At 59.3% G+C, this 14,441-nt stretch overlaps 2 protein-coding genes across 2 annotated transcripts; one reads left to right on the top strand and one right to left on the bottom strand.

The window, feature by feature from the left end:
* Nucleotides 1-213: 213 nt before the first annotated feature.
* On the bottom strand, nt 214-7,386 carry VOLCADRAFT_92385 (uncharacterized protein; the record flags this gene model as incomplete). The annotated part of the gene is made up of 13 exons (XM_002951692.1): nt 214-660; nt 806-1,015; nt 1,420-1,524; nt 2,022-2,057; nt 2,176-2,359; nt 2,738-2,823; nt 3,305-3,421; nt 3,850-3,983; nt 4,327-4,439; nt 5,244-5,388; nt 5,579-5,681; nt 5,968-6,183; nt 6,931-7,386. The coding sequence occupies 13 exons, from the start codon at nt 7,384-7,386 to the stop codon at nt 214-216; spliced, it is 2,352 nt and encodes a 783-aa protein (XP_002951738.1).
* Nucleotides 7,387-9,577: 2,191 nt separating this feature from the next.
* On the top strand, nt 9,578-12,471 carry VOLCADRAFT_61608 (uncharacterized protein; the record flags this gene model as incomplete). Its single annotated transcript, XM_002951785.1, has 6 exons — nt 9,578-9,710; nt 10,361-10,464; nt 11,199-11,255; nt 11,478-11,520; nt 11,672-11,811; nt 12,283-12,471. 6 exons carry the CDS (start codon nt 9,578-9,580, stop codon nt 12,469-12,471), a joined length of 666 nt encoding a protein of 221 aa, XP_002951831.1.
* Between the last annotated feature and the right edge of the window lie 1,970 nt (nt 12,472-14,441).

Here is a 14,441-nt window from a genome sequence, read left to right as displayed (position 1 = left end):
CCGCGACATCCCCTTCCCCACCCCCGTGTACTGAATGGGATTTTGGGTATATACTGGGGCTGTGAGTTGAATGGCCCACATCCAGACCAGGACCACGCGGCGCTATAACACCCCCCCCAGTCCCCTTCCGCCTCCTGATTCCCTATCCAAACCAAGCTGCACATACGCAGACGCAGCAAAAGGGCCCCATCCACCCGCGATGAAAGAAACCCATCAGTGCTGCAGCCGGAGGCGGAGGCGGGCTTGGGCCGTAGCAGCGGAGGCGGAGCCGCCCCCGCCCTCCTTCGTCACCTCCTTTGCGGGGTGCATTGTCAGCTGGTGGTGCACCTCCACTTTATGCTCCTTCGCCACCGCATCAGGGCGACAACACCACCTCACGGGTAAACCCGCCACATGCGCCTCGAACTCCTGAGCCACGGCGGGGTCGCTCCAGCCGCCAAACGCCAGACGCGGGTTGCGGAAGTGCAGTCGCTTAGGGGCGGCACCGGTAACCTTCTTGGCCGCAGTTTTACCCGCGACGTCCGCGGCTGGCGCCTGCAGGAAGGGCTGTAGCGCGGCGAGCAGTGGGCCGGATTTGAGGCCAGACGGGATGGTGAGCACGTCGCCGTCGCGGCTGGGCGCGGTGGCCTTGCGACTGGCGATCACTACCAGCGGTCGTTCCTGAATGGCGCGGTGGCAGGGACGGGGAACAGCGGCTGTGGAGATACAGACCTGATGGAGGATACTTAGGAGGGGAAGGAGGGGGGTGGGAAGGCCCCTATCGGAAGAGACCCCCCCCCACACACACACACACACATGCACTCACCTTGACCTCCGCGTGCGTTCGTTCGTTGTCCAGGAAACTGAACTCCCTGAACTCCACTCGGCGCCCTGACACGTTGAAGCTGGCCAGCGCGTCCATGTTGAACACATAGTCCGCGGGGCAGGCGGGAGCCAGCGGGAAGCGCGTGTGCGGCTCACCGGGCAGTCGGCACTGCGGGTTCTCAAACCAGTTCTGGATGCAGAAACACTTCATCTGGGGGGGGGAGGGGGAGGGGGGCGACACAGAGCCAGGCAAGGGGGCCCAGGGTGCACAGGGCAAGGCGAGGACAGCAAGTAAGTAGGCATAAGAATAAACGGCAGCAGGAGCGGCGGGTGGGGCAGGGGACGAAGCATCAGCAGAGGAGGAGGGAGGCAGCATGGGGCGGTGTGTAGAGAGCTGATTACAGGTCATCCAGGTGTCAGCGCTCCGTCGCAGCCCCTGGTGCTGATGCTGCGACTCCTGAGTAGTGGTAGTGCTGCTGCTGTCCACATAACACTTGCTTAAAAAGCACGAGGAGCGCCGAGACACACACACACACACACACCCCTCCAACCCCCACCCGGTCCACCTTCCTTTCCCCATTCCCACAGCCCCCCTTCCTCCCGGCTGCGCAGCACCTTCGGCAGTACGACAGTACGGTTGAGCAGGGCCGCCAGCGCCAGGCCGTACCAAGTGTCCGTCAGTTGGCTGTCCAGAGCGGTCAGGTGGGTCTCGACCATGGCCTGCGCGGGAGAGGGTTAGGGTGGGGATCAGGGGGACCAGTGGGATCAGTGGCGGCCGAAGCACCCGCGGGTTGGTTGGCGGTGGGGACGGATGAGCCGCACGTGGGGAGAGAGTCACATGCGCGCACCAGCCAGCTCACCAACACATCAAGGCACCAGTCAGACAGCTATCCGGGGCAGGCCGAGCACCACCACCCACAGCCCCACAGACCCCATCCACCCTTTCCGCAGGGAAAGGAAGACCCAGCTGCCGGAGGGCCCGGGGAAGCTGCACAGCACAGCACAGCCCGCCGGAAGCGAGCGACGTGTCCTCGTCGGCATTAGTATAAGAGTTTAATTCCACCGCCAAGAAACCAGGAAGTCCAGAAACCCGGCCTGTGCGACCGGCACCTGGTCCCGGGCCCCCGCACCCGCACCCACATCCCTGCACCCCCCTTCCCCGCCTTTCCTCCAGCTACCGCCCCAACCCCACCACAGCTCCCACCACAGCCGCCCACCTCCGTGTCCCGCCACTCGTTGAATCCCGCCGGATCCTACGGAGGGTGGGGCAAGTGGGGGTGGGGGGGTGGCGGGGGGTCAGTGGGCTCGGAGCTGGTTACGGCGGGGGGGCCCCGCATGGGTAAGGAGCTGCACAACGCTGAGGACCTGCACCAGCACCAGCACCAGCACCATCTTGCAAGACAGCAAATGCAGCAGCAACAAAAGCAGCGGGAGGTCCGCAAGGGCCGCGGCGGATGTGGAGCCGCGTGAGATCTGCAACCGGACCTGGATTGGCTCCACGTCGTACGACAGGAAGTACCCATCCGAATAGTACGATGGCGGATCAATGTAGTACCTGCGCACACCGACCCGAGACAGCACACCGGGGGGCCAGAACACCGGGGGTTGGGGTGTTGGGGTATTGGGGAACGAGGGCTAAGGAAGAGTCACGAAAGCGCGAGCATGCACTGCATGTAAAGGCCTCCTGCAGCGGACGTCCATTGAAACGTTAGGTTCACATCCACATCACATAATTGAAGAGCATTTACTACTACTACATCTACGTCACCGCATCCTGCCAATGTCCCTCCGACCCGCACACAAACCTTCTTTTCTTCTTTCCTGCCCCTCCTGGGGCGTTACAAGCCTCAGGCCCTGCCCCCGGCCCCGAGATCCCCCACCTCCTCCGCTCCCCCACCCCCCATCACCACCAGCGGGATGTTTCCTCGCTCACATTTGCTCACGCATGCGGCTGATCTTCCCGGCGTTGCCGCCCCACACCCACACGAAGTGCACCTCGAACGGCTGAAGACCGTGGACCTGCAGGACAGAGCAAAGGGCCCACGTGTGTCAGGGTAGGTCGCCATAACAAAAGCCTAGTCGACCAGAACAGTGCACCCAGGAGAAACACTTCACCCTCCCTTTCATACTCCCCACCGGCCTCTCCTCCCCTTTCCTTCTCGCCCGCTTAGTGAGTGAGGAGAGCTCGGCGGTACACGCAAACCGATCCAGCTCAATTTTACTTACAGCGAGGCAGCAGTGGGCAGTTGCCAGCTCTTAGCCGGTTCCGGTTCCTTTCCCGGCAGCTCTCAACCAGTCCCCACACAGCCTCCATATACAACAAACCCTCTTTCCCCGTCTACTGCTATCCCTGCGGAAACCACACCCGCACCCACACATCCGCTGCCACACCCCCACACACGCGCAACCCCCCCCACACCCCAACAAAACACACGCATCACAGCCCAAGCCATGCCCCACCGAACCCTCCCTCGCACCCCATCTCCCGTTTCCTGCCTACCTTGTGTATCTGGTTGATGCAGTGCGAGTAGCCGTTTTGGAAGAGAGTGGCGGGCAGCTGGGCCAGCTTGGTCTTGCCCTCCACCACCAGGGTCACCCTGATGTCCTGCCGTACAAGCTGAAGGGCGGAGGCGGAAAGGGGGGAGGGGGAGGAGGGACCAAAGATAGCTAGGGGTTAGGAGTCCAGTGGTGATGAACGACTGGCAGGTAGCTGCCCTCTCCACCCCATCCTACCGTACTACTCAAAAAACACGCAAACTCACCCCTCCGAGGAAACCCCACTACCCTTGAGACGTGGAGGGGACCCGAGAGAGTGAGCGAGGGAGGGAGGGGGCTCTGGGATAGCCACATCCCCAAATACACACACGCGGGGACGTTCAAGCTGTTGGTCCCACCTTACGTCCCTTGAGGCCACCCGCACACACCCATACCACCCGCGCACATAAGGCATGCATCTCACCCACCAGTTTGCCTGCTGCCCCCTACCTCACCCCCAACCTCACCCCCAACCTCACCCCCAACCTCACCCCACCCCACCCCACCGACCTGGCCACTATCCTTGAAGTAATTGTAGAGTCCGTCCTGGTCATGGAAGCCGGTCTTCTGCATCTCCGAGCGGATCTCATACCACTTGTCAATCAGCGCCCGACCGCCGGGGGTTTGGCGCAGAAAGTAAACACCTTCAACCAGAATAACAGCAACAAACATCAACAATAATTCTGACATAATAATTATTATGATTAAATAATGGCATGATAATAGTATCATAATCAAAAAACATAATGACAGGTTACAGCATCAGGTGCCGAGGGCGTGACGGAGTTTTAAGTTTTGCGTTACGATAAAACTTAGAAAAAGGAAAGGTCCCCTTCCATGTGAAATAATAACCGAACTATTAATCGACGACCGCAACCCATCCAACCGCGACGAACCCCTCTTCCTTCTATTGCCGATTTTGTTTTGTTTTGTTTTCCCCTTCCCTGGTCCCCTTCTCCCTCCTTCCTCTCCTCCATTTCCCCGTACCCGTGTTCATGTAGTGGTGGGTGCTGACCCCCAGCTCCGGGCCATCGTCCCCGAGGGGGTTGGCGGTGGTGATGGGGTCCATGGAGACCCAGTAGTCGGGCTCCGTGTACTTGCTGAGGGGTGCGGATGTATGTAAGTATGTATGTGCATGGTTGGGGGGAAGAAGACAGGGGGGAGATGGGCGGTAAGTGGGTAGAGGTAGGTAATGGTGGGGGCCCAGCAGGGGGCCGGGAGAGGGCGGGAATGAACGAGCGGACAAAAGTGAAAACAGACGTCACTTAAGTTTACGTGACTTTAACGATACCGCGAAGTTGACAATGTTGCCGTCCGTACGTCAGGTTCAAAGTGGGGGACAGTAGGGTTGGAAGGCTCTGCGGCAGCGACATTTCCATGTGGGCGCGAGTTGAGGAGGACATATGCCACACGCCGAGACGCCAACGCTAGGTATCAGTTAAAGAGGTGTCGACTGATAGGGGGGACGCGACACGGGGGTTGGCCGGGTTCAGGAAGCATCCAAGTGTCTGGGGTCCGCCAGTGGTCCACCAAGCGCAGAGAGCAGTGGAGGGGGAGCAGCAGACCACGGGGCACGGGGACCAAGCAGCACACAGCGCACACGCAGGAGAGCAAGGGAGAGGGAGGAAGGCGACATTCCCTCAGAATGCCTCCACTAGGACAGCTACGGGGGGCTGGGAGGCTTGGGCGGTGTCAGGGTTGAAAGATAACAGCTACATAAGGAGAAGGCGAGAATACGACCCCCCCCCCAAGTACCGGGCATCGGCCCGCCCGCCCGCTCTCCAGGTGCCCCTCCCCTCCCCTCTTGCGCCCCGGTCCTTCGCTCTTTCTTTTCTGCCCTCAACTACATATCTTTCCAGGGAGAGGAAGGAAGGGAGGGAGGGCGGGAGGGAGAGATCACTTACACCAAAAAGTGCTCCAGCGGGTTTCGGAGCCAGACGACGTCCATGTCGGAGTTGATGACGTGGAAGCCCAACATATGTACGTGCCGTACGGTCAGCACCTTTTGCCAGGTGTGCAGCTGCCAGCTGCGACTGCCCCACTTGAAATCTGCTTATGGGGCCCCGGGGGGGAGGGGGGAGAAGAGACGGAGAGGGGGGGGGGGAAAAGCTCGAGGTGCCAGTAGAAGGGGGGTACGTGGAGGGAAGAGGAGCGGGTCGGGAGTTTCCTGACCACTGCGATGCGTCCCAAGGGCTGGCCCACGCCAGTAGGGAGCCCCGCTTCCCTGCCTGGCCCCTACCTGCAGCCGTGTCATCAATCTCGTTCTCGTGCACCAGGAAGCAGTGATCGGCGCCGTAATTCCGGACCAGCTTGGCGGTGTCGTTGTCAGCAACCGCCAGAACCTGCAGAACGGCAGTCAGTTTGGTGGGTACGACAGTGCGCGACAAACACACATACGAACACGGTTCCCAGTTTCACGCATCCCGTATCATTATTACACGCCCCCCTTTCTCCCTGCTCAGGTACTTGTATGTGTCTGTGTGTGTGCTACACCTCGGTTGCATTACCCAGAGAGGTGTAGCGAGTGCCCACGCGGGCCGTTAAGAGAGAGAGAGAGAAACAACCACACAGGGGCACATGCAGGCACATGAGCAAGGACGGCATCACTACCCACCACCCACCACCCACCCAGTATTTGATCCCAGCCTTCCGCACGTGGTGCAGCCATGTGGGCCCGAAGTTCCTGAACATGATGGAGTTCGTGAAGGCGACCATCACGGTGTTGTTCACGGCCCACTGGGCCAACAGCTCACGACTAAGGGAGCCGCAGCCATCGGGCGCCCCCTCCACCTCCACCACCGCCTCCGCTGCCGCCCCCTCCGCCGGGGGCTGCTGCTGCTGCTGCTGCTGCCGGAGTTGTTCCACACGAAATCCCCGCCACACCGGGAAGGAGGACAACACAGAAACACAAGGGGCAACAAGGGGCGGTTGAATGAGAGATCAGATAGGGCTGACGTCATCCGTCCCCAATGCGGGGTCCCATTTGTCACCCGGGAGGGGGGACGCAACCGGACGGGGTGTGTTAGTTACAAGTGGTAACTTGTAACTTGTAATACCTTGGACGGGGCGTGTGGACTTCCAAAATAGCAGGGCCATCACAGAACGAAGGACCCAAGTCTCCGAATAATAATTCAGAGATGAACTCCACACGGGAGGTCGTGAAGGTCGTGGAGGTCGTGGTGGAGATGGTAGTGGTGGTTGGTGGTGGCGCAGCCGGGCAGGGTAGGCGGGAGGAGGCGCAGGGCCGCCCTGCGCGAGTAGGCGCCCCCACCACCACACCCACCCACCCGTCCATCCGTCGGGAGGGGCTAATGCCGGCACGCCAGGCCTGGTGCTCTCTGCACAGTGTAAGCCACCACATGCATATCCCCCTGAAGCGCACTGACGCTGGCGAGGACGTGCGCTTACGGCCACCTGCTGCCCCGGACCCGTCGAGATGTGTGTGTCTGTGTGTACATCTGCAGGTATGGCTCTGTCAACCAGTCCAGCCCTCTTCCTTACCCTCCAGCCCGTAACGAAACCCCACCTCCCACCATCCCTCCGCAGAGCAGCTCCTTCCCCGCGGCCGCCTACCTGCCACCCCAGCCTTACCTGCTGCTCCTGCTGCCCCGCCTTTTCAACATCCTGCTTTTCCGCTTTCTGCTTTTGCGGCGTTTGCTCCTGTTCGCCTTGCTTCTGTTTCTGCGACTGCCCCCTCTGCACCAGTTTCTTGGGGTCCACGTCCTGATTGGCGTCGTAGTCCTCCACATCGGGGTCCACATCCACGTACAAGTCGCTCTGGTCGTTGTCATTGTCATAGTCCGTGCTGCCGTCAACCGCTCCGGGACGCGAAGAGCCCTCTAATGCAGATACGCTGCTGCCGTCGGCGCCCGCGCCGACATCGATGGCAGCAGCGGCGGCAGCAGCACTTTGGTTTCCGCCGCCAACAGTGGTGTTCGCGCCAGCGGCGGCGGCGCCCTCCTCCGCCGTGTCGTCATCCTCGTCTAGGTTCCCTGGAGCGTCGTTTTGGGCACCGTCATCGTCGTTGTCGCCGACGGGGGTGACCATTCCATCGCCGCCCGTAGCCAACACGTCGCCCTGAGGCTCATCTTCATCTTTATCGCCCTTATCTAAGGGTTCGTCATTCGCCGCGCCGTCGTCATCCTTTTCCCCTTTGTCTACAGGCTCGTCATTCGCCGCGCCGTCGTCATCCTTTTCTCCTTTGTCTACAGGCTCGTCATTCGCCGCGCCGTCGTCATCCTTTTCCCCTTTGTCTACAGGTTCGTCATTCGCCGCGCCGTCGTCATCCTTTTCTCCTTTGTCTACAGGCTCGTCATTCGCCGCGCCGTCGTCATCCTTTTCCCCTTTGTCTACAGGCTCGTCATTCGCCGCGCCGTCGTCATCCTTTTCTCCTTTGTCTACAGGCTCGTCATTCGCCGCGCCGTCGTCATCCTTTTCTCCTTTGTCTACAGGCTCGTCATTCGCCGCGCCGTCGTCATCCTTTTCCCCTTTGTCTACAGGTTCGTCATTCGCCGCGCCGTCGTCATCCTTTTCTCCTTTGTCTACAGGCTCGTCATTCGCCGCGCCGTCGTCATCCTTTTCTCCTTTGTCTACAGGCTCGTCATTCGCCGCGCCATCATCGTCTTCATCTCCAAGTCCAGGATTCGCGCCCTGCTGCTGCTCCTGCTTAGCTCCCGGCGCCAGTTCCCTTTCCTCCCGGCGCAGCACCACTGCATCCTCGCTAACCACCTGAACCTGTTTAGTGCGGGGGATTATGATGTGGGTCGGTGTGGGTCGGTGTGGGTCGGCGTGGGTCGGCGTGGGTCGGTGTGGGTCGGTGTGGGTCGGTGTGGGTGCAGACGACATGGGGGCAGCTGTGGGGAGGCCTCTGCCATCAAAGGGGAAAAGCGGCAGCGGATCTCACAGGTAAAGGCACATCGCCGCACCCGCCTGGCCCGAAACACACGACAGGACTATGGCAGGGGACGCGCGGCGGTTGTGGCAGAGGTCTTGCGCCGCAGGAGTAGCGGAGGGAAAGGGGAGGGTAGAGGCTTTTGCTTATGAACAGTCAGGGACATCAGCAGCTCTGCGAAAGGGAACGAGCTTGCCTCTTCTTTGGACTGCTTTGGGACATCCTTATTTTCTTTCTTTCTGTACGATTGGAATGCTGCCGGTAGGGATGCAACGGGACTGGATTGGAGGCGGGGTAGGCGGAGGCTTAAGGAAATGCAAAAATAGAGATTCTCGGTGTTCAATAAGGGAGGGTGGCAAGGGGAAGCGGGAGGATAGGGGAAGCCCTGGGACGGCCCTGAGCAGTGGTGCTGGCCGCTGCTAGCCGATTGTTCGGTTGGGGTAGGGTACCCACTTAACCTAACCCTAAACCTTAAGCCACCATCGCGCAGAAGGCCGGGCCGCGGGGAGTAAAAGCTGACCCGGGTTACTGATATGTGTTAGCGCCATTTCGCGACCAGCTTGTAAAGATTTCGAAATCATGGAGGCCATCATGTCCGGGTGGAGGCCTTATATTGGGTGGCTACAGGTTAAACCATAAGCCCTGTACGACACAGCAACGGACTGGAAACCTGGCACGAGCACTTTGTACCAGGCCTATGGGCTCATCTCACCTTCGAGGATGCAGCTTCTATCGTACTAACGTGCGAAAAGTGGACGACAATGACGATGCTGACGAAGAGGACCACGAGGCCAAACGACAGCAATGCCACCGTGCTAAGGCGAGACCGTCGATGCCCTGGGTTGTGGCTTCCAGAAAGCCGAGCATCCCCAGCCTCCTGATCGCCATCAGCGGCGGATCGATGCCCAGCGTGTTTGCGTCTATGGTCCATTGCAGCGTCGCTGCGAGATGGCTAATGGGATAGATGCCCTATGGCATTCTATGAATAAACGTACAAATAAAACAGATATCAAGTTTAATAAATGAAATTTTGGGGGCTCCGGTCAGGTGGCATACTGTGGCAGTAGGTAGTAAAAAGTTGTCAAAGCGCGGGTACGTCAAGTTTTCCAGCGAGGTGATATGTTTGTAAAGACAATCCTTTTGTAGCCGTATTTTTAAGAAGTCGTTTTGTTGTATCACATGCATGCTTGCGTAGATCATGCGCGTCTGTCGGTCGGCAAATACGACTATTGTGGACCGCTAAAAGCTGCCTTGCGTGGACCTACCTTGAGGATTCAGAACCGCCCTCCTACTCAAACACACAAAAGCGAACCTGGTTACATTGACCCCCTGACCGTTGGTGATCGAATGGCGACTCGCGAGCTTCGTAAGCTTTGTGTTTTTTGCGGCGCAAGCACGGGCACTGACCCCGTATATATGGCGTCTGCTAAACAGCTCGGGGAATGCTTCGTGAGAGAGAACATTGGCCTTGTCTATGGCGGTGAGGGGATGGGCGGGGGATGGCCCGGATATGGGCAACTGTGCAGGGAGAACGTATATACCAGCGTCCTAAGGATTGGCCTGAGGGGCATGAAGGGTTCTAAGCACTGTCATATGACACATTTTCGCGGGGCTCTGCTTTTTGCATGGCGCGCACACGCTGGAAGTGAAGTGTCCGTCCATGCCGACCTGTTCTCTTCTTCCTCGCATGCTGCAGCTGTGTAATCGCGAGAGGACTCCGACCTAACTGAACGCGACAGGACAGCCACCAGGCCCCCACAAAACACAGACGTGATATCTGCTACCACCCGGTCGGGGACTTCGCCGGCGGCAGTGGGGGAACATGTAGCTGGCCGCAGGCCCCTCGGGTCGCCAATCCGGACTATATCCGGCCATATGTTATTGAGCTTCTACCGTCAACCCCCCCCTTCCGTTACGCGACGACTTCACCATGACACGTTTTCCCCCTGGGTGCTCCGACGCTACATACCCGCAACCCCTTGTTCCTGGCCTGTTTTTGTCCTCGCGCCGATCCTGGCGGCATGGCGGTAATGGCTGGAATTAACTAAGCTTCGGAAGAAAGCAGATTATCTACCATTGTGTTGGCGATCCCTGCTCTCTTGCTTCCCCTCCTGGTCCCTCCTGAACCAGGCGGCACTGTGGGGCTTATGGGCGAAGTAGCTCGCACCGTCCAGGGGGGCCTGGGGGATGAGGGAGTTCTTGGAGTCCTGCCCGAGGCCCTGGCGCCCAGGGAGGTGCGGACTCACCCAGGGGGGTGAGATTGGGAAAGCTGCGTGTGTGCTTTTAAATAGAGTTCATGTGAGCATATCGATACGGGAACAGGCCGATGATGGGTACGCGAATACCCTTACTGGTGCAGCTCCGTGGTCCAGCGACGTGTCCAGCCCTTTCCAGGAGAAAATGTAGACACAGCTTGAATTTTGGATTCACCAAGGAGATGTTGAACAGAAGCTGATGTGAAATCAACAATCCATATAAATGTGCGGAGCTGTAGTGGAGAGGCGCGAGAGTGTTGTTGGCGACCAGAACCGACTATAGATAACGCGGGTACCTAAGGTCCCAACTAGACAGACACTGAAAAATGTATGCATATGTGTCTGGTTGTGGTTGGGTGTGTGTGGGGTTGGGTGTGTGTGGGGTTGGCGACGGTGGTTAGGTAGAGGGCGGTTGGGGAGGGGTGGGGACCAGGGGGGCGTCTCCGGAGAACTACTTGGCGGAGTTTAGGAGAGAGGTTTTGGGACTTGAGCTGCTAGCGGTGACTTAGCGGGGGGGGATGTTGCCAGATACCGCTCAAGGTGCGGCTGCGGTGTGTCGGACTGTGGTGTGCAGTCGTTAGAGAGACGGCGCACCCCCTCTCAAGGGCGGCACAGGGCCAACCATCTCTCATTTGCCGCCTGGCCCGTGGAGTGACAGTTGACAGTTGATATCTGCAGCCTATTTATGAAACCCGTCAACTCCCAACCGCCAGGTATCAGGCACACTGATCGGCAGGACCCACATCGTTGCGGACATGCACACCCGGAAGGTACGGCGTGTGCAGTCTGGGGTCGTTGATGCAGCAACAATGGCTGCTGCGGTGCGTGAAATGTTGTTAATCTGGGTGGGCGATCGGGGCCCCTGGATTTGTGCTGTACATTGTAGCGGTGTGATATGGTGGACACCCCATCATCACACACATCATCACACCGCACCGCACCGTGGGCTCACCCCAGGTAGCCCACCTGCCCAACCACTCATCCATCCTCAGGCGATGATGGCGCAGCATGCGGATGGCTTCATTGCAATGCCAGGTGGGTGAGGCAGGTGGGGGGGGTGAAGCTAGGTGGGGGGATGTTATGGGCTGCAGGCCTCCGTCCAGCCCCTCCTTCCCCCCCCCTTCCCGCCCATGGTTCATCCTGAATTCCCCCCTCCTACGTTCCCCCTTCCCCCCTTCCTCCTTAGGGGGTTTTGGCACTCTGGAGGAGCTGATGGAGGTGCTGACGTGGCAGCAGTTGGGCTTCCACACCAAACCAGTGGCGCTGTTTAATGTCAACGGCTTCTTCGACCCGCTGCTGGCCTTCTTTGGACATGCGGTCACAGAGGTGCGCCAAGTGGTGGTGGTGGGGGAGTGTGTGCGCACCAGTGGCAGGAAAGAGGGGCAGTAAGGGAAGCACGGACTCCCTGCTTGCGTGGCTGGCTCTCGACCTGTCCTGGGCTTAGCAGGTGGAAGAGGTGACTGTGTTGTGCCGGGATAAACACAATCCCCCCGACCATCCCCCCCCACCGGCGCTTCACTCGTTCGCGGTTCGTCTTTCCCCCCGGCGCATCGTCAACTCCTCCTTTTCCCCCCTTCCCCCCCCTCCTTCCTTTCCGTGATCCGTCCACGGCAAGCCCCCTCCATCCGCCCCGTCAATCACCGGGGGGATACCCAAGGGGGAGATCCTACCTCCACCTCCAACACAGATAGCACCTCTCTCTGGGCCGGAGCCACAACCGAACCGACCCTGAAGAACAAACCAGCCGCCACCCAGTACGGTCAGGTCCCCTCCCTCCCTCCCTCCCTCCCTGGACAGGGCTTTGTCCGGCCCCACCACAGCAACGTCATCGTGTCCGCAGACCCCGGGGAGCTCATCGATAAGATGAGGGCATTCCAACGTGAGGGGGGAGGTCCAGGACTTTGTACGTGTGTATGTAGGTGTGGTTTGTGTGTTGTGTCAGTGGAGTCGTGCAGTGGGCAACACACACGCGGTACAGCTCGGTAAGAACCTGTACAAAGCGCAACCACAACCCCCCACCCCACAAACCCCACATATTTTACCGTTCCCCCTTTTTACCGCTCTTCTCACCCCGCCCTTCCTCTCTCTGCAGAGTGTCTTGAAGGTTCCTCGTGTCCTTTCCTTCACCTGCACGTTCCTCTCCCTGGCTCTGTCCCTCCAGCCCCCTCGTCATCCTCGCTCAGGCACGTTTTTTCCGTTTTTCCTGCCCCCCTCCCTCCGACCGCTTTCCTCCCCTCCCCGTCTCCCCCCTTCCCCTTCCTCCCCGCCCCCCCTCAGCCCCGGTGTCCCTGGTGGCCGCCGCCCTTAACAGCACCGTGCCGGTGGGGGTGGATGTCAGTGTCTCGTCAAAACAGGCGGAAGAGGCGGACAAGGCACAGCAGGACGGGGCGGGCAAGGCAGGACAGCAATAGCAGAAGCATGAGCGGATCCTAGAGCAGATGGCAGCGGTGTACCAAGACGCGCTGCAGGCAACCCAAGGGGGGGCAAGAGACGGGGTTAGTTTTGCAGTCTAGGAGGGAGAGCGCACGGGTGGTGGGGCTAAGGGTGCAGTGGTTGAGGCAGAGTGGGTGGTGACACTGGTGAGGCTCCAAAACCCCTCTCCCAAGGAAATGGCCATTGACACTGTCACTCCCTTGGGTAGGTGTGGATGTAGGTTGCATTCCTAGCTGGAATGGGCGGCGGCGGCGGTGAGTGTTGTTTGAGAGGGGATAGGTGCTGCTTCGGCGAGCTGGTTGGTTGGTTATTAGCTTGGCTTATATATCTGTTGGTTGCTTGTTAATAGTTGGCTGGTCAATCGGTTGGGCTGCGGAATTGGTGGTCGTTGGTCAGAGTAGCCGGAAAGAGGAGTAAAACCCCTCTCCCCCCCACGGGGTGGTGGACGGACCGCGATGACAGGCAAACTGTGAGGATGTTATCCTTGGGTGACTGAAGAGGTTTGCTTCGCCAGTTAACACCGCTCAGCTGCTACAAGCATGCAATACCAACCCAACAATGCTTGTTCCCAACCCGATTACCACGACACCTTCACACGGTGGGGTTCGAAAACGTGCGAAAGTTCAGCAACACCTGCCATACAGCGGCCCCTGCATTGCCCTAACATATTGGACACGCTAGCTACGGTCTGTGACCCTCCTTTCCGAGCCGCAACGCAGGGGCCGACTCACGGCTCATGATTCATTCGCTCATTCGCCCAGAATGCATATTGCCATCTGAAGCTCTATACTTGTACGGCAGCAGCTGCTTGCGTCATCCAGGTATGACGTGTGGTGCTGCGCAGCGGCAGCTGATTTCCGGTGCAAGAGCCGCCCTGTGGAGGCCGCCATCTCCTCCTGCACCAAACTACAATTGCTTACGCGGTACAGGCCGTACCCACAACCCGTCCGGCGCCAACGTCAAGGCCGAGACAGTCTCCATCAGTGTCTTGCTTGCTGGCCGACCTTCGTTGCCCGACCGGGGCGGAAATGCTTGGCTGCGGAGACGTAACTAAAACGGGACCCAGAAGCTGCTGATGACCAACTATGGCTGGGTCAGCAGGCGAACGAATGTGGGTTTACTGGTTTTGCTGAACTGCTAGATACAAACCTCAGCCCAATGGCAATTCGGCCAGCCAGACCCATATGTGCTAAGTCTCCCACCGGGCGGCGTCCTGGCAAGAGTCAACCCTGCTTAAATCAGCCGGGGGTTAGAGAGTGACATGCAAGGAAAGGCACATCCAGCGAGGCCCGGCTAGCCCGGCCTACGCCTCCATGTTCCCCTGCAGAACGATAAAACCCCTGCACAACAAGCACCCTCGGCTGGCGATACGGCTTTCACGGACCGTGCGGTCGTCCTACAACTCCTTGCCCACAAGGAGAGCACCGAAATACTAATCACGATTCCCCTTTTTGGCGACACGGCACACAGACAAGACCAGGAAAGAAAACAACCATGCCGACTTTGGCATTTCCTTAAGCTGT

This window comes from Volvox carteri (genome assembly GCF_000143455.1).
Source record: "Volvox carteri f. nagariensis unplaced genomic scaffold VOLCAscaffold_25, whole genome shotgun sequence".
NCBI lineage: Eukaryota > Viridiplantae > Chlorophyta > Chlorophyceae > Chlamydomonadales > Volvocaceae > Volvox > Volvox carteri.
This window is presented reverse-complemented; position numbering and strand designations above follow the sequence as displayed.